Source organism: Oryctolagus cuniculus, chromosome 16 (genome assembly GCF_964237555.1).
Source record: "Oryctolagus cuniculus chromosome 16, mOryCun1.1, whole genome shotgun sequence".
NCBI classification, from domain to species: domain Eukaryota; kingdom Metazoa; phylum Chordata; class Mammalia; order Lagomorpha; family Leporidae; genus Oryctolagus; species Oryctolagus cuniculus.
The window spans coordinates 62480495-62505435 of NC_091447.1; the positions used below are offsets into that span (position 1 = coordinate 62480495).

Sequence of the window (24941 nt, forward strand, 5' to 3'; positions counted from 1 at the left end):
CTGGGCCTCCCCCCGGTTCCACTCCCCAAATTCTTGCAACAGCCAGGGCTGGGTCAGGCCATAGCCAGAAGCCTGGAACCCAATGCCGGTCCCCCATGCAGGTGGCAGCAACCAAATACTTGGGCCATCATTCACTGCCTTCCCAGGCACGTTAGCGGGGAGCTAAACTGGAAGTGAAGCCGCCGGGACTGGAACTGGTGTCCCCTTCTGGATTACCAGTGTCCCAAGCAGCAGCTGAACCTGCGGCACACAACGCACCATGGTTCACCGCAATTGCCCATTCTCCCCTGCCCCCGGCGGCTGCTGTTAAGGCTCACCCACGAGGTAGCCTGGATCAGTGCCGCATTTGCTTTTTCCGGGCTGAATAATATTCCATTGCATGGCTGGATGGCTGGATGGCCGGGCTGTTGCTTATTGGTGCATCCTTGGTTGGAATGTGAGTTGTGAGTGCTGCCCTGAACACTTGGCTCTCAGTGCCTCTCTGACTCGTACCTGAGCCAACTGTCACACCCTCACTTCTCTCCTCCTGGGCCAGCCCCCTCCTGTTCCCAGTGGGACCCACATAGTGTCCGTTATGCACCCAGCGTCCAGCTGCAAGGGGGGCCGCTACTCAGAGCAGCTTCTCTGGTTGTGCAGCTATGGAGACCTGGCAGGAGCAGGTAACCGGGGTTGAATGAGCACACGTCCAGTCGCTGTGGGCACTGCACAGTGTGTGTGTGTGACCCACACTCGGGTGCCTGTCCTTGAATTCAGTCCTCAGTGTCTAGGGCTCGGGGCGGGGGGCGTGGCGGAGTGATTCTGAGGGAACTCGGAGCCCTTTACCCTGAGCAGGTGACCTATGGCTCCATACAGCGAGGAGGCTGTGGTCTCAGGGGACACTTGGCCTGGTTTTGCCTGTTCCTGAGGCTGAGCGGGCGGCACATAGAGGAACTGTCCCAACCAGACCAGCGCCCTGGAGGTGGTCGCGGGTGGAGAAGGCAGGCCCGGGACAAGCTGGTGCTCTTGGTGATAGGGGGAAAGAGACCCGGCTGAGAAACCTGCGTACCTCCAGGGTGTGGAGAAAAAGTTGTGGGCGCTGTGGGCGCTGTTGCTACAGGTGGGGCTGAGGCCGTTCCAACCAGGTGTCCAGGATGTTGCTAGCTATACGGGTCCCACTCGTGGCCCGGACTGAGTCACTTAGCTCAAGCTGGGCCAGGTGGCCTGGGCAGACACCGCAGGTGGGCGGGTGGACCCAGGGGGAGGCAGGGGTGTGTCCAGGTGCTCACCGGTTGCCCACGCAGGGTCGAGGAGGGTAGAGGGAGAAAAAGAGAGGGGTGTGCTGTTCAATGCAGTGCCACCACCCTGCTCCTGCTATACCCCGTCCCCCAGGGGCCGGGTAGCTGAGATCCCGGCTCTAGCCTCCCGTGGCACACCTCCCCTGCCCCGCACCCAGGCCAGCAAGCCCTGAGCTCAGGGAAGGTTCGGGGAGATAGCAGCCGCGAGAGACTGAGAGGCCATTCCTCAGAGTAGCCCAGCCCTCCTCCTCCTCCCTCCTCGGCACTCTCCTCTCCCTGGGCCTCTTCCCCCACGTGGCTCATTACAACTCCAGTTGTTCAGGTCTCGACCTCAAGAGCCTTCCCTATTGACCCCTGACCAGCGATACTAATCTGTGTCAACAGGCCCCAGGGGTTAAAGAAACACAACCCGCCCGCTGCCGCCTTAGCAGGTGCTTGGAGGGGGCGGGGCGGCTCCCGGGAGCCAGCGAAGGCGCCACCCCCTCCCCACCGGGCCTGCCTCCCAGCTCCCCCTTCGCTGCTAGCTGGCTTTCTCCGTCCTCTGTAGATCTCCCTGCTGCCCGGCCGCCAGCTCTCTGTGCCACGACTTCTTTTCTTTCTCTTCCTTTGCTGTGTCCACTCTGCCTGCAGGATTTGGGACCAGATGCCCCATGGCATCCAGGTGCTTCCCTGGCTGCCCGGGGTCCTTACCCCAGCCTGCACAGAGTCCCCTGAGTGACACTGATCCTCTCCTGTCCCCAGTCTCTGCCACTCCCCCGTCCCCCCCCTCCCCGCGTGCCAATCCCCACCTTGGTCTCCAGGGCTGTGGCCATCCTTGGCAGGTTGGACACCCCCTGCTCTCCCACCTGTGCTGGGGAGAGCTCAAGGAGGAACCGTGCAGGGGTGGGGCATGAAGCCACCTGGGCACTCTGTTCAGAGTCAAAGAATACGGATGGGTCACCCAAGGATGGCCAACCAGAGTCACACTGCAGGGGGTCCCAAAAGGGGGGTGTGCTGATGGAGGCCAGACGTCTGGGTTCTCTCTGGGAGAGATGGAGGAGAGCTTCGCAGGACTGGGCTGTCAATCACCCGTTCCCACCCTGCCTTGGTCCCTGGGGGCCTTGCAGCCCCCCCCTGTGAAAATCCCCCCCGCACCGACTGAAACCCCAGTCAGCCTCATCCTCACTCGGAGGTGCCCTGTGCTGTCTCTGGTTGCCAGTCTTCAAGACCTTGCATGGGCCCCCACAGCCACAAGCTGGTCTCTCCCGGCCTGCCCCGAAGAGAAGAGTGTTCTGTAACTGGGCAGGGCTGTGTGGTAGGCCCCCGCAGGGCCTGCTGTGCTGGGTACATCGGACGGTGTTTTAGGGGAGGGTCTTTCCCATAGGCCCTGGAAACGCAGATGGGGGTCAGGCCGGCTTTTGGGGGGCACCCTTAGGTGCTCCCCTTCTTCCCCAAGTCCTCTGCTTTTGTCCGACTTCACTCTGTCCACCTCCCCGCCTCCCCAGGACTCCCCCGCCCCCGCTCTTCCCTCTTCCTCTTGGCTGGGGATCCCTGGCAAGGCTATGGAGCAATAGACAAACTCTCCAAAAAAATTTTTTTTCAGTTTCCCAAAGTTTTCCAGATGCCAAGAAGGGGCCAGAGAAACCCTGCAACTGCAGAGCCGGGGCGGGCGGGGGGAGGGATGGAAAGGCGCCCCCGACCCCTGCATCAGAAGGAAGGAGGGACCTCAGATGGTCCACTCTGGGGGGTGTCAGAGAGTCCCTTCACTACCCCAACCTTGCACCCCCAATGGAGGAACCCAACCCACAGCCAGCAGGGGTGGGAGGATCAGAGGGGGCACGTAGGAGCTGCTGGATTTGGGAAGACACCCTCCTCTGCTCCCCAACCACCAGCTGAAAGATAAGTGGGAGCTAAGAAACAAGGGGGGGTGTCCCAAGGGCACCCTTCTTGGAGCCGAGTCCTGATAGCTAAACCTGCCTGTACTGGGCTGTTAGGGATGTGTGTGTGGGTGGGTGGGTGGGTGGGATGGGGGGATGTGGTTGTATAGTGTTGGGGGGCATAGGGGAGAAGTGTGTATTGGGTGTGTGTATGTGGGGGTGCACCATGGAGGGTTCGCCGTCTCCCCCCCCACGCCCCGACCCGGTCCCACCGCGAGGGGTGCTGCCCCCACCTCAAGCGCTCTGTCCATCCACTCCCTGGACACCTCCTAAAACAAAGGCCTCTTTGTGGTCCTGGCCCACTGGCCCTCTGCCAGCCACATTCTTTGCGTGTTTCCTGAGCGGATCCCGGGCTCCGTGGTCAGCTCCTCCCCCACCCAGCCTGACTCCTGGTGGCTCAGAGCAGTCCCCTCTCCTACCCCGCGCCAAGGTCCGCCCACAATTGCCATCTCTCCTGTGGATGGATCCTGACTGAGGCCAAGAAGGGGGCCTATGCAGAGGCATAGGTTGGGGCCGTACCTGGTGTGGGTTTTAACCGAGCCTCCACGCTCTTCTCTGTGAAACTGGGGGACCCACGAAGTAGTCTGGTGGCTTAAATGCCTCCGCACAGCCGGCTCCTGCGTGCCACACAGGGCAGGGGTGGGGGGCGGCACCACGTGACTAGCGTGCCCGCTTCTGCACAGGGGGTGATCCGCATACGTCTCAGGAGCTCCGAGGGTCTCCAGAGCCTTGGGCAGGACATTTCTTGAGAGTGTTGAGGCTGGTGTCCCTCAGGGGACGGAGCTGGGTCGTGGGCATGTGGCCTGCCAGTCCCCAGCCTCCCTGGGCCTCCTTTAGCCAGTCGGGTGCTGTCCCTGGGTTAGGCCTGGCGGTGGGGTAGAGGGCCCCCAGGAGGGGAAGAAGACTGGATACCCTTTAGTCACATACCCTTTAGTCACACCAGGGAGCGTCCCACACAGTCACAGACATAGTCCTTGACGAAGCCCTAGGTCGCTGCCCTGCCCCCCCCCCCCCAGTTAAGAAATGTTCATAATTTGGAAAGAAAAGGAGCTTTTTTACAAGCTGGCGGCTCTGGGGGAACTTTCCATCAGTCCTTTCTGGCCTCGTGATGGGTGGGGCCCGCTCTTCCCTCCCCTGCTCCTGCACTCCCAATAATCCCCCTTCCCAGCCCCACCAGACACACACATCCTTTAGGGAGACGAGGCCCCCTCTCTGCCCTCCTGGGCCCCATCCAAGGCTGGGAGCCCCCCCCAGGTTGGGCCCATCCCAGAGTCCTCAGATTACTGCTTGCTTGCTAGCCCCCCAACCTCGCACCCCTGCCACCCCTGGCCGCCTGAACCGGGGCCAGGCCCTGCAAGCCTGCCTATGCTCCCCCAAAGAAAGGCCTGCAAGGGGAAGGTCCCCGGAGCCCCCGGGGCCTGGAAGGGGAAGGGGGGGCAGCCGCTGGGGAGGGAGCAGGAGGTGCTGAGCTCACTGCTTCGGCATCCGCCCCCCCCCTCTGGTGCGAGGGCCGGCCCGCACTCCCGCCAGCGCCTCGCTCCCTAATAGCTTTTTAAGTCCAACCACATGTGTCTGTGGAGCAAGAAGCCGCCCCTCCCGGGGCTCCCCCCGCCTCCCTTGGCTGAGACCACCCTCCACTTGGAGAGCCTCGGGGCTGGGGGAGGGGTCTGCCTCCTGAGATCCCATCTGTTCACCCCGGCCCAGCTGAACTGGGAGGGGGCAGGCTGGTGCCACTGGGCTCAGGGCTCAGGGGTCTCTCTTGCAAGGGTCCTGTGAGGCCAGCCCTGAGGCTCAGCTGGGCTCCGGGTCCCTCCCGCTACCTCCATACCTCCCTACCCTGGCCTCTTCTCTGGCCCCCTGGGGTCTTCTGGGACCCTGTCTCCCTGCGGCAGCAGGCTGGGTATGGACTGTGCCACCGTCCTTTCTCCCTAGGCTGGGCTTTGCGCCAGCACCTCTCTCCATGCACCTGACCCCGCTGGGGTGACCCCAGGATCGCCCCCTAACGACTCAGTACACGTGCGGTTCCCTGTGCGTGTGAGTGGTCTGTGGGGAGGCCCGTGGGGTGCGGTTTCGCAGGAGGGGAATGAGGGCTGAGAACCAACGGGCAAGCAGACCTGGGATCCTAATGAGAAAATTGCTTCCAGCCCCAGCCAGCGCCGCCGCAGGCCCCGCCCTTCGGAAGGAGGTGGGGAAAGCAGCTGGGGCAGGGGAGGAGCGAGCTGGGCTTGCACACGACTCAGCGACTCACCCCCACCTCCACATCCCCCCAACACACACACACCTTGGAGTCTCTTCCGCCTCTCAGGGAGGAGGGCACCGACACCTGTGAGCTCCAGGGCCAGACTTGGCTCAGGACCCACTGCTTGGTCCTTGGTAAGCAGGAGGCAGGGCAGCCAGAGGAGTGCCCTTCTTCCCACTCCTGCACAGCTCTGCCGCATTTGTGGCGTGCCCCCTGCGTGCAGAGGGCTCGGGGAGGTGGGCTGGGCACACCTGCCTGGCGGCATTTGGTCTCCCCGGGAAATAGTGTTGAGAGTGCCTGGCTTTTTGCGTAAAGAGGTGCTTCATGGGAAGTGTAGCCCCTCAGGGTCTTTGCCTGTCTGTCCACTAGGGCAGTGCAGTGGCCACACCCCCAGCGCAGGAGGGAACCCATGGGGTGCAAAGCTGGCCCCACTTACATCTCCCTTCTGTCCCCCACTCACTCGGGCCTCTTAGCACGCGCAGAGTTAGTGCAGCGCAGAGTTAGTGCAGCCCAGCACGACCCGAAAACTCAGGGGCTCTTGTTCAAGGCCGGCGCCGCGGCTCACTAGGCTAATCCTCCGCCTGCAGCACCAGCACACCGGGTTCTAGTCCCGGTCGGAGCGCCGGATTCTGTCCCGGTTGCCCCTCTTCCAGGCCAGCTCTCTGCTATGGCCCAGGAGTGCAGAGGAGAATGGCCCAAGTGCTTGCGCCCTGCACCCCATGGGAGACCAGGAGAAGCACCTGGCTCCTGGCTTGGGATCAGCGCAGCGCGCCAGCTGCAGCAGCCATTGGAGGGTGAACCAATAGAAAAAGGAAGACCTTTCTCTCTGTCTCTCTCTCTCTCTCTCTCTCTCTCTCTCACTGTCCACTCTGCCTGTCAAAAAAAGTTCAAGATTACAACAGCAGAATCCAGGGCCATGAAGCCCACCGGCCACTGGCTCGGGCATGTGTGCCTGTCTCTGCGTCACCCAGGCAGTCGCCCAGGAGAGAGACCTGGGAAAAGCTTTTCATGACCTGGGACTTTGCTCTCTCTCTGTTGCCCCAGCCCTCAGTGATGACCAAAGACAGGGGTTGGAGAGAGGAGGGCATTGCGGGAGGGGAGGGGTGTGTAGAAAGAAAATGGGCCACTTTTTTCTTGTTGGATTTGAGAGGCCAATGAAGGCCGAGAGCTTCCCATCTGCAAACCGGCTCCGCGGCACCAGGAGGGAGGAGGGCCTGAGACTGCTAGCTAGGAGCTCAGTCCCTACGTCCCACGCGGCTGTCAGGGACGCAGGTTCCTTGAGCCGTCACATCACAGCACCCCTCCCCACCTCCGTCTGCATCAGCCGAAACCTGGAACAGGGAGTGGAAGCTGGGTCCAGCGCGTCTTAACTGGCCACACCTGGGCCACCTCATGAGTGCATAGCAAGCCCCAGGGCAAGCCTGCCCTTGGCATCCCCCCCATAGGGTAAACCTGCCCTGGAGCCAAACCCCGGGGCAGGGGGGAACCTGCAGCAGGTCTGAAGGTCCTTCCCTGGGTGGAGCCTCCCCGCTCCCCCCTCCCAACACTGGCAAGATCCCATGATGCCTCTGCTGAGCTGGGGGAGCCAGCGAGAGTGCTCAGAGGGAGGGAAGAAGGCAGAGCAAGGAAACAACCCCATTGTCATCCCCAAATTACTGGCTGGGATGGCAGGGGAGGAGGCGGAAAGCCGACATTGTTTACTTAATTAAAAGTAAACAACAATTTGCTGCTGCCAGCCTCCCATTAGCTGTGTGTAGTGCTGGAGACAGGGGCTTTCGCTCCCACTGAGCCGGCTCCTGATGGCCACACCCCCAGCGCCGGCTCCCTGGGGTGGGGGGCAGCCCTTCCCCACTCCTGTCTTCTTTAGGCTGAAGAGGTGGAACAAGGAGGGAAAATACAGCCCGGTAATGTCTCAGAATCCTGCGGGTCAGGAGGAGAGACACTGGCACTTGGCTGGCACTGGGGGGAGCTAGACACCCCCCCCCCCATGGGTGGCCCAATAGTGGCACTGGCTGTGGTGGGCAGGGCAGGTAGGGCACAGATGCTGGGCTACCCAGGGAGAGGAAGGTGCCTTCCTCTGCCCACCCCCCAAGGCCCGCCCCAGTCCCGAACTACCTGGAGGCCTGGGCCTCCCTACCCCACCTCCTACTTTTTCCTTTTCCCTCGTAGCAGCGTATAAACATTCTTCTCCGATCTTGGCTGTGTTCCCAGAAGGGGACTTTTGGGGGGACCGGGAGGGCTGGGACAGAGGCAAACTCTGGGGCCCCAGTGGGGTGGAGCCACTTCAGCTATCCACCTCCCAGCTCATCCCTGGGCCAGGGATGCTGGCATTGAGTAAGCTGAGGCCAGGACAGAGCCCAGGATGGTCCTCAGGTTGCACTGCCCCCAGGGTCCTGGCTGTGGGGAGAGAAGGGGGTGGAGAGCCTTGGAGACCCTAGTCTGCAGCAGTGTGTCTCACCCCAGGAAGACCTGGGCGATCTTACTCTCCCCGGCCATCCTGCCGGCCGCCGTCCACTGTCCCGCCCGTCCGGACCTCGGCTGGTCACGCACGGGGCGGGGGGCGGGGGCGGGGGTCTCGCACGCATGCGCACACAGAAAATTTGAGCCGTCTGTCCGGCGCTTAATTGAATTAAAGGACTGGAGTTTGGCAGCGCATCGTGTATCTGAGCTGCGGCTTCTCTGGGCCGCGGCAGCAGCCGGCTCAGGCTCCCTGCGACTCCAGCTGCTGTTGCGGCTGCTCCATGCTCTTCTGCCTTGGCCGGGCTCCCTCTTCCCAGGCCAGAGGCTCACAGGCCTGGGGGGTGTCAGGATGCCTGCTCCCCCACTCCCCGACTTGCTACCAGCTCCTGCCGCCCCCAGGGGAGAACCTGCCCTACAGGAGTAGCCAGGACAGGAGCCCTGAGGGATGGAGGGGGCTGAGTGTATGTGGTGGTTGTGGGGGTGTGTTCCGCTGCCACCCCTCCCTGGGAGAGCCGTGGGAACAGTGATGCCTCCCCCCAGCCCCCCCCCCCCCGGGAGCAAATGGGTGGCTTCAGAAGCTCACTCCCTTCGTCCCCTGCCCGCCACCACCTGTTACCAGCCCTCCCCCCACCCCCGCCCCTTACTGGAGCCACACAACCAATTCTCTCCCCTCCTTGGGGAGCGGAGGGGTGAGCTCAGGCCCTGCTGTCCCCCACCCCGTGAGTAGAAGGGAGGGGCACTGGCAGCCTGCCTTGCTCCCCCGGGGCACCAGCCTCCAGCCCCCTGTTGTGCTCTGCTATGTGGGGGTGCCTGCTGTGTGCAGACTCTGCATCCCCCAACCCCCACCCTTGACCCACAGCTCCAGAGAAGCCTGGACAAGCTGCTAATGGCTGGCAGTGCGGGCATCCCACCACCACGGGGACCTCCTGGGGGGGGCACCACCCGTGGTGCTTGGGCAGTGGCTGGGGCACAGGAGGTAGGGAGCAGGAGGGCCAGTAAGCCTTCTTCCATCTGGGGCCGAGAACTGGGGGGCCAGGGAAGCAGCCGGGCCCTGTGAGGGAGCTGCACTGCCCAGGGTCAGGGGGGTGGGGGGCGGGCCTCACCTCAGCTAACCTCCCCCGTGGAACAAAGGGGCCTTTCTCCACACCCGCCCGGGAGGGTGTGCCTGCCCGCTGCTGCTGCTGCTGCCGCCGCTGGGAAGGGTGCTCATTCCCCCACCCCCTCCTGACTTTTCTTCATTTCTCTCCCCCCATCTCTGGTTCCTGATCTCTCAGTTTTAGTCTCCTTTATATCCCCCACCCCGCCACGTTCTTTTTGCATAAGGGAGGGGTGGCGGAGATCGTCCTTCTAAGTGTTTATCAAGTGCACAGACAAAAAGTGAGGACGTCCCGGGGTGTGTGAAGAATATTCCTGGGGTCACACGCTGCCCCCCGCCCCCGCCCCGTGTCCAGGGGAGAGGCAGGCAGGTCTGAGCCCCCTCCCTGCGGGTGGGAGCGGGCTCACGGAATCACAGACCCCTTCCCCCGCCGCTGCCCCAGCTATGCACCTGGCGGGCGCCCCACCTCTCACTTCTCCTTGCCGCCCGCCCGTTCCGCGGCCCCCTTCTGTCCGGCCCCGCACCGCAAGCTGTTCCTAATCAAGCTGGGCCCTCCCTGCACATCACGGGATTTGCTTGGCAGCCGCAGCGGCGGGACGCGCCGCCTCGGGCAGCTCCTTCCTCGATGCCCCGCCGGGGGGTCCGAGCGGCCCGAGTCTGGCCAGGTCCTGTCCTTCTCCTTCCGGCTCAGGCCTCATGGGTGTGCAAGGGGGAACCCCGGCCCCTGGAGCCCCGCCGCAGCCCGCAGAGAGCAGCTAGCGTTAACTCGCTGCGCCACCTAGCTGCGGCGCCGGGGAGTGCAGCGGCGCTCGCCGCTTCCAGCTCCTTTTGCTCCGTCCGGTCCCACCTTGATGAATGGGCGATTTGGCTCCTGGCAGCTGGGGAGGATGGATGGATGGATGTCATTTTTGTCGCTTCTGCAGCGGTGGCTATCCTCATATATGCTTGGCACTTTACAATGCGTAAAACCGTCGCATCCTCTGTCAAACTGCCTAACAATGCCAGTGCACAGCTCACCGTGGCTGTCTTAACCCATCTTGTTTTGTTGCACCGGGAGACTAGAGATGTACTGGGATCGAATGGCTGCAGCACGTCTAGGCCCAGGACTCCAGGCCCAGGGGCCCTGTGCAGTACCTGGTGCTGTCTTGGGCCCCCTGCAGGAGGTCATCTGTTTGACCCAGCTGCCCCAGGCTCTAGGGGGGAGGGAGGGGCCAAGTGAGAAATTTGGAGTCTAGGGCCCAAATTCCACATGCCTTGTCTGCACAGCTCTGGATGGTGGCTGCCTTAGGACTTGCCCTTTGCAAGAACTGTTTGTGTTCTAGCACTTGGGGAGGAGGCCAGCATGTCCAGGCCTGTGCCCAGTCCCCTGTTGAACTTGTAAGGGAGGATCAGCTGGGCTCTGCGGGTTGGGCCTGTGATGAAGAGGTGCCAGCTAACCGGGACTTCTGTCCCCTGGGTGGCCAGCCAGGGCGGTCACAGCTGGACGAAGGACGTGGAAGGATCTTTTGTATGGAAGTGACCCCACACAGGGAGGAACCCCACCAAGGCCTTTTCCTCAAGGGGCTAAGGGGGGTGTCTAGAGGGTGCTATAGGTCATACAGGTCAGCCACCTGGGGCTCTTGTCGCATCCAGAGCTGGAGTGTCCCATACCCCAGGCCTGGCTTAGCCAGAGGCTCCCCATGTGGGCAGAATTGGAAGGTAGGAGAAAGGTCCCACTTAAGCGTCTGGTTCTGGTGGTCTGTGTTGGGTGCTCATTGATTAGCCAGAATCAGTCTCGGTCTCCTCCAGGGCCAAGATGAGTCCCTGGGTGGAGGAGGCACCTTAGGGCTTACTGGCCTGGGTGCTGTACCATCCATTGGGGCAGAGAGAGTTAGAGCACTCGGGGCCGGGAGGCAGGTGGCTTCCGCTGTACTCCCACTACCCCGCAGGGAGGGAGAGGTAGGGGTGGCCTCCACTGGGTCTCCTGGGTGGCCTCTCCCAAGGGGAGAGGCAGACAGGAGCAGGGGTGGGTGGGGTGAAGATACGAGGGTGGGGGCTGCTGCTGCTTTGCTGTCTCTGCCCCTTCTGTCTCTGTTTCCGGTGAGGCTAAGGTGTGCAGGGCTCCTGGGTGTCGCCCTGTGGCTGTGCGGGTGCCCGATGTCCCCTGACAGACGCCAGCAGCTGGATGCCACCCAAGCAGTTGTGCACACACAGCTTCTCCCAGGGATTTTTAGGAAAGTCCCCTCTTCCTTCTATTTTTATTTATTTATTTTTCTTTTCCCTTAAAGCAGAGATTTGTTCCTCTGCCTGCACTTTCATTCTTGGCATTCCCCCTGCCCGTGCCACCCAGCCCCACCGCCTCTCTCAGAACCTTGTGCTTCTCTGGTTCTTTCTGCCAAAGTCGTCTTGTCTTTGAACCGCTTTGCTTCGGCCTTGATCCTCTACCTTGGCACACCTCCGTCTCTGTCTTGTCTGTCACTCTCCGAGGATTATTGCCTGTTCCTTTCCTTTCCCCCAAACTTTCCTGCTTGTCCCAGGCATGTCCCTCAAGTACCTCCCCCCGCCCCAAACCCATGTCTTCCTCTCATCCCAGCCTGGGATGAGACTCTGTTGTCTCTCCATGAGTAATTAGACCAAGGGCAAGTGTATTTGGGGCTGGGGGAAGGGCAACACCCAGCCTTGGGAGGTGGGGACACTATTAATAGCCTTGCGAGCAGCTGGGGGTGGGGGCGGATGTCTGGCCAGCCTGGCTGGCCTGGGCAGCTCAAAGGGCCAGAAAGGGCAGTGCTGGAAATAGAGGGAGTGGGGGTGGGGGTGCCCACTCTGCAGGCACCTCTCTCCTTGGTGCATGGTGTGTGTGTGTGTGTGTGTGTGTGTCGGGGCAAGGGGGGGGGTGGGTAAAAGGCGTTCTTGTCTGTCTGTTAGCAGACTGGGGAGGAGACTCAAGCTCTCAGGGGCTGGGGACCATTTGTCTGGACCCCCCCCCCCATCCCATGACTCCTGGCCCCGGGCCCTCTCGGAAACGCTGGCTGCAGCGCCGACTGAGTCGTGGCACCAGCTGGCGCTGCCAGCCGAGCGCTCTGCTCATGGACCAGCGCCTGGTTGCTCCTGGAGGCGTCGTCAGCTCTCTATCTCCAGGACTGGGCCTGGGCTGGACGAGGCCTTGGGATATCCCCGGGGAAACAAGTGCTGGCTCTGCTCTCCCCGTTCCCTGCCCGCCGTCCCTTTCTGAAGCTACCTCTCGCTTACTCGTGCCCATCACCGGCTGCCATCCGCTGCACCTGCGGGAGGGGGGTGCGGCTCTGTCACTGCCCCAGGTCAGCCTCTGGGGTGGGGGTGGGGGGTGACACCAAAAGCTGCAATTTCATATAGAGCCTGAACCCCTGTGGCTGAGGAGCTGCCCCTACACCTCCCTCTACCTCCTCTCTGCCTTGGCGGCTCCCCCTGGTCCCCTGGGATCCCCGCACTGGTAAGGTGCTCGCCGTGTAGCAAGCAGGGAGGCCGGGGGTGAGGAGGAGGTGGGGCTAGGGCTGCGGTCCTCTGCCTCTTTCCACTTCCCTAAGGTTTTGTCTGTTCCTTGTACCAGCTGCAGGGTCATCTTTGGTTCCTGTCTGATGGGCTCTGCTGTGCCCGGAATTCCTAGCTCCGAGGCATGATCTGAAACATCTGGGCCAGCGCAGTTGCAGGGCCAACCCTGGTTCTATTGGGGCTGCCCGGGCCAGCTGCCTTGGGCGGGCAGGCCAGGAGGAGCCCGAGGGCCCATTCGCATCTCCTTGCAGCGCTCTGGCTGGGATCTCATTTATTAACTGCCGGGCCAGGCTTGGAGTGGTGGCTGGCAGGCCTGGGCTCTTGGCCCTCTGTCCACCTGTACCAGGGATACAGCCTTCCTCTCCTGTGCTGGCCGCCGCCGGTCACCCCCTGGGGAAGTGGGACTGCGCGCACAGGCCCCCACTGCCTCCCGGCTTCCCACACCGCTCAGGGCTCGGATGCCATCTCCCGGAGTCCTCCCTGAAGGGCTCAGGCTTCATTCCAGGGATGGAGGAAACACCCACCCCACCCCCAGCACCCTGTGAGTTCAGGAACACTTTCTCAGAAAGTGAGGAAGGTTGGGGGGGGAGGGCGCATGACTGGAGGGTGCTAGCCAGGGGTCCACCTGCCTTCACAGTGGGGTGGGGATGACCAGCAGGGACCACCAAGATGGGCCTTCTCCACTTGGACGCCATCGGGAGCCTGAGGCTCTCAGAAGAGACCTGCACCTGCTCTTCCACCCTCCCGGGCGCCAGGTGTACTGGTGGATCCTCTGTCCCGCCTGTGCCCCCCCCCCCCGCCCCACATTGCTGAGCTGCTGGACATTGCTTTCGGATGCCAGTCCTTCCAGGGTCAGAGAGGGTGGACTGTCCCATCCCGATGCTGGCCCTGGGTCAGCCAGGTCCCCACAGCCTAATCTCCGTGCCCCCCACCCACTGTCTTTCCTGGAGTCTGGACCCCAGACTCAAACTCTTCCTCTTGCCTGTCACTCATCCCCTCTGACACCACTTCCGCCTCGGAGCGGGTGACTCTGGATCCAAGAGCTGGGGGCGCGGAGTGGGGGGGAAGACATGGAGGGGGCAGGCTCTGGCTTCCAGGCTGTGTGCGAGAGAGGGAAAAGCCACTGCAACAGGATGTCCCCAGGGCTGAAGCTGGCTGCTAGGGGCTGTGAGGGGAATGGGGAGACTTGGAGGGGAAGGTCCCGGAAGCCCCTGGGCCTGGGCCCTGCCCCGCCTCCCTCTGCCCTCTGGCTGCCCCGTGTTCGCAAGGCCGTCCCTCCCGTCCTCTGAGCTGGGGACAGCCCGCTCTGTGACCGCCCCCCGTCCGCTGTCCGCCCGTTCCCCTCCTCAGGGTGTCTCAGATTCTCAGACTTGGGTTTCAGGAGGCACAATGGTTACATTCTCCAGCTCTGATTGCTACGGGCCGGGCCTCTGGCTCCCCTTGAGATTGGGTTTCCTGTGCCATGAACACTCCGGAATCACCGAGGAGGAGGGGTGAGGCGGGAGAGCAGTCCTGAGGAGGGCCGGAGTCTACCCTCAGATGATGAGGTGCTAAGACTACCTGGCGGTGCCCCCCGCCCCGCCCCCAGCCTCTGGGACCCCAAGCCAAGCCAGCAAGCTGGAGGGGCTCATCTCTGGTGGCCCTGGAGGTACCGCCTTCCTCCGCCCCTCTCCTGACACAGAGAGAGGCTGGTGGCGTCTTCAAGTGCCGGCGGGCGTCTGGGTGCCTCTCTCAGCCCCCAGAGAATTCAACCGGCTTCCAAGTGGGCAAAGGGGCGGCCGGCCGGCAAGTTTCATGTAGCCCAGTCTTCGAGCAGATGTGTCCCGAGTGGGAGCCCAGGCAGTGTTGGCTGCAGGGAGCAGGAATTCCTCCCGCACCCAGTGGGAGCCATAAATATCTCTCGGCTGTAGCTGGAGGAAAAAAAAAATATATATATACACACACACACACACACACACACACATATTACAACACGCGCTCCATCCGGGTGTGTGTGCAGTGCCCGGCTCCTCCTGGCGCCTGTAACGTTCCTCTCCACAGCAGAGCCCCCCCCCCCGAAGCTGTAGCATCCCCCAGGAACGTGCACACGCACACACGTGCACACACACACTGGGGGGGAAGGGGAGAAGGACGGACCAAGGGAGGGGTGCCAGGAGCCAGGCCAGGGCAAAGGAAGGGAAGCTGAGCCGGTGGAGCCGGTGGCGGTACCTCCAGGGGGCTGGGCGCTACCTGGGACTCCAGCCCACAGCTGGGACCCCAGAGTCCCAGGTTTGTCGCCTTCCCTTCTTAGTCCTTCTTTCCACTAGTCTGCTAAGGGGCCAGGAACCGCTGGCCAGGGGAGCGCCTGTGCCCAAGAGGTGTGGACAGCGCGAGGAACCCTGGTGCCCCGAAGCGAGGCTGTCAGCAAAGCGGTGGCACGCTGGCCTGACCCCCCAGCGGCGCCCGGAAGGAGCTGTGCCCTCACAGATTTGCTCCCTCGCTAACCTGGCCCAGGGAATGCAGAGGGCACAGTGGCTGCACCATGCCATGGTTGAGCGCAAATCAGCTTAGGAGCTAGTAGGGGAGTGGGGCCGGAAAACTGGGGTCTCTGGAGAAGGTACGAGGTGGGGGCTGGGATTGCTGTGCGTGCCCATGTCAGGGTGGCCCTGAGCCGATGGCGGGCAGAAGGGGGTGTGCTTAGGGCCTCCACATCTCTGCCAGCCAGGCTAGAGAGAGAGAGAGGCTGTCAGGAGACAGACAGGACGTGGCCCCAGAAGATGGGGCAGCAGGGAGACAGCCTCGGGGGGGTGGACAGGCAGCAGGGGATAAGAGAGACTCAGCCGGGCACCCGCCCGCCTTGTGGCAGCCAGGGCATCCCTGCCCCTGCACTGGCCCGCAGGCCACCAGCTGGCCCATTGTCCCCAGTGAGAAAGCACACACAGGATGGGGGCTCACTCATGCACACCGCACAATTGGCAGAGACTGCCAGGGGGCAGCCACGCCGGGCCCCGGGGGCGAGGAGGGGAGAAGGGGGTGGCTGAGAGCCGGAGCGTGCAGGCCCAAAGCGAGGCCTGGCCGGGGGTCCAGGAGGCCGCCCTCCACCGAGAGCTGGAGCAGGGAGCCCCCCCACCACCGCGCGCTGCCGTCGGTCCCCTCCTGTGCTGTTGGCAGTGGGCAGCCCCGGGCCTGCGAGCAGGAGATAAAGAGTTCACACAGTGTTTTTCTCACTAACTGTGGATTTGTGTGTTTGTTCAGCTGGTGGTGGTGATAAGCCCCACTTTGCCAGATAAAAGCCAGGCCCAGGCAGCGCCATGAGGCGGGGCCTGCTGCGGGGTGGGATTGGTGATGGTGGGCGGGGGTTCCTCACCTCTGTCCAGGTCTGGGGTGATCTCTGCCCCCCCCAGGGAGGGGTCAAGGCACACCCACAGGGGGCGTAACACCTGGTTCCTCCCTCCGCCTCCACAGTCACCCATAGCAGCCCCGGAGAAGCCACCGTGTAGGAAGCTGGCCCAGCCGGCTCCTTCCTCCATGTGCGCAGGGACACTTCCTCAGCTCAACCCCGGGCCCAGGGGTCTGTGTGATCCTGTGGCCGCCAGCCCCTTCCCCCAGCCTGTCCAGAACACCCCTTCTTCCCCGCACCGAGCTGACAGGGCTCCCTCGTCTCTTCTGTCCCAAGGTGCCCAACAGCCAACTGGGGTAGGGGCCCACTGTCCCTCAGCTGGCCCTGGGAGCTGCAGCCCTGGTGTCGCCAGGCCCGGCTCTCCGGGAGCGTGCTGGGGCTGCCTCCTCTGCCTGCGACCTGGGTCCACATTTCCAGGATCTCTGCCTTTTGTCCTGGAGCCGAGCTGAGCATGCCGGGGTTGGGGGGGGGGGAGCCGCTGGCTGGGGCCGCCAGCCGTAAGATGGCTGCCAAGGCCTAAAATGGCTGCCAGCAACGCCCAGAGCAGCGCCTGGAGGCGCGTGGCAGCAGGCCTGGCCTGCGCCGGGATCCCTCGCTCCAGCTCGCTCCCCTAATGCGGCACCCACAGCAAGGCCAGCAGTGCCCTTTCAAGCCAGTGGCCTTGGTGAGGAGTCCCTGTGTGCCGCACCCCCAGAGCCCCGTTTGTGTCGGCCTCAGTCGCTGGTGCACCTCCATCTCTCTGCCATGCACCTACCCCTTCCCACCCCCCACCCCCACAACACGCACATGTGCACCTGTGGCTCTGGCCCCACCTTGGCCTTCCACAGTGGGGTGGACTTTGAGGTTCCCACCCCAGACCCCGACTGCCCAGGTGTGGGGGGGGCGTGGTCGAGACAGAGTCTGTTTGTAGCAGAAATCCCAAAGCAGCAGGGCCCAGGCCATGTTCAAGGGGGCACTGGGTGGGCTACCTGTCACCTGGGCTCTCCGGCCCGCATAGGCTGGGGCTGTAGTCACACCCAGATGGCCAGGACTAGACCGAGGCTGGAGAGTGACAAGGGGAGGTGTTGGGATCGGGGCCTCCCTTGGGAGAACGGTCCTCCTCGCCTGTCTTCTTGATTTGCCGCAACAAAATTCATTATTATTACTCTGGAATTAAAAAAAAAAATGAGCAGATGACCCAAAAGCTTCACCTCTCTCGCCGGTCCCACTGGGACACGCAGCTGGTGACATGGGTGACAAGGGCGACACTCCCAGCCTCAGACCCCGCCGGGGCCTTGGCTCCTTCCTCCTGGGGGGCTGGCAGGCTGAACCTCCGAGTGGTGGAACCACACTGGCTGGCACCAAGGCTCGGTTTTCAGAGGCCACCCCCTAAGCTGTTCCCCCAACAAGCAAGTGGCTGCCTTCCTCCCACCCCACAACCTGCCCCCCCACCCCCTTCTGCCACCCTCTCGCCAGCTGTCGTGCCCAGGCAGGCATTCTGGAGGTCCCCGTGGTGCCCCTGGCACACAAAGCTTTGAGGACCCCGGGGGCGGGGGCGGGGGGCTTTCCCAAGCTCAGCAGCAAATTCACACACCCACTCCACCCTGCCCCCAGCGCTCAGCGAGTCCCACCGTACAATGGACCCTTGTCCCGGGGCTCCCTATGAGCAGCTGTGGCACCAGGGCAAGAGACGGCCCAGACTGGCTGGCACGGGGCGGGCGGCAGCAGTGGGGCAGAGCTCCCCCCCCCCCGCCTCACCCCGCCCAGGGCTGCCAGGCGCTGCCTGCAAACAGAAAGGTGAGGCCGGAGGAGGGGCCCACGGGGTGACAGGGACCAGAATGCTCAGGGGCCTGCGTCCGCCCCAGCTGTGCCCAGGGCCAACCGCTGGCTGTGGTCAGGGCTGCCGGCCCCTGGGGTGAGGCATGGGGACTTTGGGCACTGTTTGGAGACCCTTTGGTGGTGGTGACAAGTGAGGTTCCCGCAGGTAGCCCACGGAGGAGGCCCGAATGTCAGCAGTGTGCCGCCACTAAGAAGCCTGCGCGAAGTGTAGGCCTGGTCTCCTGGGGGTGGGCTCGGCGAGGTGGGCTGCGCTCCTGGGAGCTCCGTGGCCGGCCGGCGTCGGTCGGGAAGCCTTGTTCCTGACCCACCTTGTTCTTTGTGTCTCCTGCAGAATCCGGACAATCAGACAGTTCCAACCAGCAAGGAGACGCGGACATCAAACCACTGCCCAACGGTCAGTGCCTCCACCCGCCTGCCCTCTGCTGCCCCCTGCCTTCAGCTGCCCTTCTAAGCAGGGCCAGTGTGGAGCCAGAAGCCAGCGTGGGAGGGAGGGAGTCCCCCCAACTCCCCCCCACTCACAGCCGTTTCTCCCCCCTCTACAGGGCACTTAAGTTTCCAGGACTGTTTCGTGACTTCCGGGGTCTGGAATGTGACGGAGCTGGTGAGAGTGTCACAGAGTAAGTGGGCCTCCGCCTCCCCGGGGCCAGGACGGGGGTGGGGGGGTGGGACTTAGAGCCGCTAGGCCAGGGGGATGGATTGGGGCAGGCAGGGTTGCAGGGCTGGGTGGAACACAGCTGTCTGGACAGCTCTGAACTCCACTGCTTGGAAGAAATTAAAAAAAAAAAAAAAAAGTCACAACCAGGGGCTCTTCTTCAAGCAGCCCCCTGCGGGAGGAAGTCCCCTTGGCAGCCTGGCTGCCACCTCCCCCACCCCCGCACCCGACCCGGGGCCTCCTGCGCTTTCCAGACCTCACCCAGCCTCTCATTCCCCCCAGCTCCCGTTGCGACCGCATCAGGGCCCAACTTCTCGCTGGCGGACCTGGAGAGCCCCAGCTACTACAACATAAACCAGGTGACCCTGGGACGACGGTCTATCACCTCCCCTCCTTCCACCAGGTGAGCCCAGCACCGCCCCCCACACCGCCCCCCAGGCCCTCCCAAGGTGGGCCACCCTCGGAACTGCCCCATGGCCCTTGGGGCCACTTCCCACGTGGCATGGGATGCGGGGATCCCAGCCGGGGGCGGAGGGTGACATTTGAGCCCAGGCACTCCGAGGGCTGGTCAGGACACGGGGTGGAAGCAGTGGAGGGCTTTGGAGCCCCCCCCCCACATGTACTCAGACCACATTCTGGGGCAGTAGGGGAGCCCTGAGGGGCTTGGAGCAGGGCGTGGTGTTCTGGAAAGTTCCCTCTGAGCACGGGCAGCTGAGGCAGGTCTCTTCCCACAGGTCCGAGTGGAAGAAGGCCTGGACTGGCTAGGGGAGCTGTGGGAGGATTGGGAATGGCACCGAGAAGTGCTTGGGCCACAGGAGACAGTCACGTCTGGTCAGGGCAGGGTCGGATCCTGTCATTAAAAAAAAAAAAAAAAATTGGATGTTTCTGTTGCCTGTGACATTTTTGGTATTTATATAGCGTACTTTAAATATTGCATTGGGATGTTCTTTGATGACTGAGTGTTGGCAACTGCTCCCCTCCCCTCCGACATCTGTCCCCATGAGTACCACACTCACCTCTACCCGGCCCTGGATGAATGAGCCCAGAAGGAAGCTCACGGGATAGTGGTGTCAAGGGTTGGGGGAGAAGGGGCCATTTTGGAGCCATCTTTCCCCCAGGGAGTGGACAGGACCGGGCCCAAGGGGCCCTGGGGATGCTTCTGGGGTCGGGCTGCCAAAGGCAGGCACCGCTAACCACCCGGAAGGCCGCAAGCCCCGAGTCGCTCCCTGGAGCCTGGGCCCGTCTGACCCTCCGTTCCTTTCCCAGCACCACCAAGCGCCCCAAGTCCATTGATGACAGCGAGATGGAGAGCCCTGTCGACGACGTGTTCTATCCCGGGACAGGCCGCTCCCCGGCGGCTGGCAGCAGCCAGTCCAGCGGATGGCCCAACGACGTGGACGCAGGTATGGGTGCTGGCCGTCTCGACCCGAGCAGGGGCGGCCCGGAGCCTCCCACAGGATACTCACTGTCCATCCGTCCGTCTCGCCCCTCCTGGCCTTCCCTGTGGAGGGCAGACTGGGCTGAAGGAAGAGAGCGTAGGTGAGGGGCCAACAGGCAGGTAGTGTTGTGTTTCTGGGCGAGGCCCCACCCTCCCGCCCTCCACTCTCCCAGTCGGGGCACCAAGGGCGTTTGGGACCTCCTCACCCTTCAGGGTGGGGGTCCTGGGCACTGTAGGATGCTGAGCTGCACCCCAGCCCCTCCCCCCTGGATGCCAGCACATTGCTCACCCCCAGCCTCAATGAGCAAAGCTGTCCTTGGACATCGTGCAGTGGCCCCCAGGGACGGTCCCCCTGGGGGCTGAGCCCTGGCCTTAGGGACCCAGCTTTGCAGAGAAGCAAAGTGAGTAGGCTGGTGGTTCACACACCAGGACGGCAGAGGCCTTGGAAGCCAACCTGGCCCTTCCCGGGCCCCTCTGAACACTTCTTGCCTGTGGAACCTCCCCCACGCCCCCCTGGCGTCCCTGCCAGCTTTGACTGGGGTATGGACACACTAGATAGCCAGCTGAGAGAGTGTAGACATCCCGGGGCACCTGTGCATGTGTGCACACTGCACGGAGGCTGGCTGCAGGAGACTCCTGCCTGTGTCTGTGTGTGTGTCCTGGGGGCTGGGGGGTCTTGGGACCAAGGATTGCAGACCCACACGTGGGCGGGGGTGTGTGCTCGGTGCATCCGCCAGGGACAGGGGTCTGAACTGCTGGTGCTTTGTCTGGCATCTCCCAGATGTGCTGCTACAGGGGAGGGCTGGGAGGCCAGGCAGGGGCCAGGCGGGGCAGCCAGGCGACTTGCTTTTGTGTTGCCCCTCTGCTCTGGACTCCTGGGGAGGAGAGGGGCGGGCTCACCTCCCAGCCTGGGGTTGAAGAACTGAACTCGAGTGCCCAGAGGCCCCCACCTAGCGGAGGCCGCTGCAGGACGGTACCTGGCGTGGCTCTCAGAGCGGGGGCTCCCCCTTCAGGGTCTCCTTGTGCAGCAGGGACCTGGGCCAGTGCCAGTCCACAGGCTGGCCCACCCACAGGGGAGTTTTGGGAGGAGGCAAGAGGAACTGAGAAGGCCTAGGTCCATCCCGGCCGAGGCCTCGGTCCGGGGTCCCCTTCTGCAGGGATTGCCACCAGGGCACCCCGAGGGGCTTCGGCTGCTGTTCCCCGCCCCCCGGGGGGGCCAGGGCTCGCAGGCCGGCCCGCCCATGCCCAGACCTAGCTGCTGAAGAACCTTCCTCCCGCTGGCACCAGAGCTCTCCTTTCTTGGCTGTTTGCTCTTGCACCTGCTCGTTCTGCTGCTTCCGGCAGCCCCGCCACGCACGGCCCCCACACATCTTCCTGCAGCAGCATCCCACCCCCCCACCCCCACCCCGCGCGCGCGCGCGCACACACACACACACACCCTGGCTCCCTCGCTCCCCGCCCGCCCCCCTCTCTCCTCCCCGTGTGTCGTTTCCCTAGGCTGCGACAAATCGCCAATTAAGCAGCTCAGCTGCAGGACGGGGAACAGCTGGGAAGGCGCTGTGCGGCCACGGGGACAGCTGTGCACAGCTGGTGGGGCGCTCCCCCCTCCCCACCGTGCCAGCTATCAGGTGGCACACAGCTGCCGCCAGATAACACCTCTGCTGGCACGGCTGGGAGTTTGCCTCCCCCACACACACCGGCCTCTTCCCTCCGCAGTGAGGCCTGCCCCTATTTCTCTGCTCTGCAGCCTCCCCACCCCCACAAGCATCCAACCTGACTCCCTTTGTCAATCAGGGAGGGCAGATGTGCCCTGACCCCACTTCACCCCTCCCAGCCTGGGCACAGCCTGAAAAGTCGGCCCCAGGCCGGGAGATGTGCTCCAACAGCGAGAGGCCAGCCCTGGGTTGTCCTGGTCCTTTTTGGACCTCCAGCAGGGACACCCCCCCACCCCGCTGCCCGCCCACTGGGCTGTGGTGGATTTGGCTGGTAACAGGCTTTTCCGGGACCCTCCAGGTCCTGCAGTCCCTGTCCCCGTTCTCACTGGGTGTCATGCCCCCGCCCGACACACACACACTGGGGGGACCCATGGCTGGCTGCATTTTCTTTCCTGAGCGGGTTTCTTCCGGCCAGAGCCCCCCCCAGTGGCAGCTCAGGGCACCCCTGTCACAGACCCACCCTTGTCCCTCCAGGTCTGCCCTCTCCTCGCCCCTCCCCGCCCCGTCCCCAGGCTGGCTCCCCGGGGCGTCCCCCTGCACCCCTTCCCAAGGCTGGCCCTGTGTCCCCCCACCCCCTTTTCCCTTCTGTTACCTGCTGGTGCACACCCCTACCTCCCCACCTTAACCCAGGGGCCCCGTTTCGCTGTCTTGCCAGAAGCGGGCACAGGCCACCCACCCACCTGCACACAGGCACCAGAGGAGGGAGCAGAGCCCTTAGTGGAGGAAGGGGAAGGGGCACCCCCCCCAGGAGACAAGGAGGAGCTGCTGGCCTCCCGCCGCGCCCCGCCCCCCTGCCCCGCCTGCCGCCGCCCCAGCCGGGCTAAACCTGCCCCGTGTTGCTGCTTCCTCCCCCCAGGCCCGGCTTCTCTAAAGAAGTCTGGAAAGTTGGACTTCTGCACTGCCCTCTCCTCTCAGGGCGGTTCCCCGCGCATGGCTTTCACCCACCACCCGCTGCCTGTGCTTGCAGGAGTCAGACCAGGTGAGACACGGGGGAGGGGCTGGGGGCGGGGCAGCGCGGGAGGAGACCCACCCAGCCGCCCAGGGGGCCAGGACCCGCCTCAGTGACAGCCCCGAGCTCCTCTAGGGGTCCTGTGGGCAGCCCGCGGGTGGGCGCACAGAGCGGACCCACCTGCCCCCGCCCCGGGGGCGAGGGGAGAGGGGGACCTGCTTAACTGCTTCCGGGGCACCCTCACGCTTGCTTCTCACTGCCCACGTGCAGGTGTGCATGGGTGCTGTGTGCAGCCTGGGATGGTGCCTCCGGACACCGGCCCTGGGGGAAGGGGAGGGGACCATAGAGGCCTCCCTGGAGCCCAGAGGCTGAGCCCAGTTGTCGTGTGTCCTGGGACTGGGAGCTTCCTGGAGGAGGCGTGAGAGCCTAGGCGAGGCCTGGGGTCCTTCGCTCTTCCACCCGGGGCCTTCCTCCCTCTGCACCCATCTGGGGACGGGAGCGCTGGCCTTTCTCTCGACACGGCCCTGTGCCGGCCTGCGGTCTTCTGGGTTCTCCCCGTAGGCCGGCAGGGAACAGAGAGGTTTACCTCCTGGCTTCCTCCTTGGGGCCTCCTGGCTGGGAGCCCAGAGACTGGGGCAGGGTGTGGTGGCCGCAGCGAGGTGGGGGCGGGGAGCCCTGGCCCTCCCCTGCGCGCAGGCAGCAGGAGGGCGTCAGGCCCGGCTCGGCTGGCTCCGACTCCGTTTTTATGAACTCCATAGAGAAGCCAAGTTTCCTCAGCCCCCTAATGAAACCAAGAGTGAGAGAGAGCGAGAGAGGGAGAGAGCGAGAGCGAGCTGATTGGAAACAGACGGGCGGGCGGGCGGCGGCGGGCGGTGGGGGGGAGGGGGAGAGGACTCAGCTCCAGGAAGAGCTGGGGCCAGTGCGGGGTGGAAATCGTGTGTGCGCGGGCCGCGTGTGCGGGCTCAGGAATGCGGCCTGCACGCCGGTGGCCAGGCGCACGCGGCTCGCATTTAGGACACGCGTGTGCGTGCGTGGGGGGTGGCACTCATCTTGCACAGCTGTGTTTTTACCAAAAACCCTCACGGACCCATCCACTGCTCCTTTATCCCCTCCTGAGGCTCCCACCCTGGGGCGGGGGTGGGGGTGGGGTCCAGTGAGGCGCTCCCCACAGGTGCAAGATGTCAGAGGGTCCAAGAACTCAATCCTCAGGATATTTAAATGCAACATTTCTTTAAAAAAAAAAATCAAAGCCGTTGCAAGAAAGGACACTGATGAGCACAGGTTACCACGTTTTGAAAGGATATTAAAGACAGGCTCTGACCCCTGCTTTGCCCGCCTCTCCTGAACCCAAGCCCTGGTTCTGGATCAAACTTTGCCAAAACAAAATGGCCGGTCTGCAGGCCTCCCCAAACCACCACCCCCCCCCACCACCACCAGTTTTCCATTTTTTTTTAAATTGCATTGAGATTTATAGATCTCGGTGACTGATGTCGGCTCGCTGCTGCCTTAACTTCACACCCGAGACCAGGGCCTCTCCTGCCTTCGCCTACTCAGGACCTGTTCCTCTCCGCCTGCAGCTGCAGCTCTGCCCTCCTCCTCCCCAGTCCCCTGTGCCAAGGCTGCCTCACGGGGCCCTAACACCCTCTCTCTTCCTCCTTGTGCGCGCAGGCAGCCCCCGGGCCACGGCGTCGGCCCTGCACTTCCCCTCCACGTCCATCATCCAGCAGTCAAGCCCATACTTCACACACCCGACCATCCGCTACCACCATCACCACGGCCAGGACTCTCTGAAGGAGTTTGTGCAGTTTGTGTGCGCCGATGGTTCGGGCCAGGCCACCGGACAGGTGAGTCCCCCCTCCCCCGCTAGGGGAGGATGCGCGCCAGGTGGCCTCATCTCTGTGTCTGTCTGTCTCAGCGCTCACAGCGGGGAAGGGCCTGAAAACCAGTGGATCTGCTGATCGGGTCCTTGCGCTGTGCGAGGGCCCTGTCTGTCGTGGTCTGGAGGGGTGGGACCAGCAGCTGGCCCCCTCTTCCCTTGGGCTCCTTGCCAGCCCGCTGTGGGCCTTGTTCGCCCAGTACAAGCGACCCTGAGGTGTGTTCAACCCCGGGGGCTGCGAGGTGTTGTGAGGGCCAGCTCTCCCCACTCCGCGACCCTCGCGACGTTTGGGGCTGTCGCTCTGCCCGTGGGGGCGAGGCCGTCCTGTGCGTGGGGGGTGTTGAACAGCCTCTCTGGCCTCCATCACCCGATGCCGCGAGCACCCTCTCTGTCCCCAGATCTCGGCAGGCCTCCCTGCCCCCGGGGAGGGGCAGGTGGTGGTGGAAGAAGCTTCCGCGGTGAGATGCAGAGGGAAGGCCCCCTCCACGGGGCTGGCCCAGAGGGATCCTGGGATGGTTCTGGCCCTGGAGCGAGGCTTCTGCTCCTCACCCCTGGGAGACAGACGGCGGCGGCAAAGCCTTCAGCCTAGAACGAACCGTTCAGGGGAAGGCAGGAACCCCAA

General features: G+C 63.7%; 1 protein-coding gene across 18 annotated transcripts in view; it reads left to right on the forward strand.

Moving 5' to 3' along the window:
• NFIX (nuclear factor I X) overlaps positions 1-24941 on the forward strand; it is an 85893-nt gene that overhangs the window by 47571 nt on the left and 13381 nt on the right. For 11 of the 18 annotated variants that reach the window (XM_070058839.1, XM_070058838.1, XM_051839483.2 and 8 more), the window contains exons 3-8: positions 18021-18083; positions 18232-18306; positions 18624-18744; positions 19608-19744; positions 22351-22473; positions 24112-24287. In XM_070058839.1, the coding sequence (XP_069914940.1) occupies positions 18021-18083; positions 18232-18306; positions 18624-18744; positions 19608-19744; positions 22351-22473; positions 24112-24287 (695 nt within the window). The remainder of the gene's footprint in view (positions 1-18020; positions 18084-18231; positions 18307-18623; positions 18745-19607; positions 19745-22350; positions 22474-24111; positions 24288-24941) is intronic. The other 7 variants (XM_070058842.1, XM_070058843.1, XM_051839485.2 and 4 more) reach the window with 1 other exon arrangement.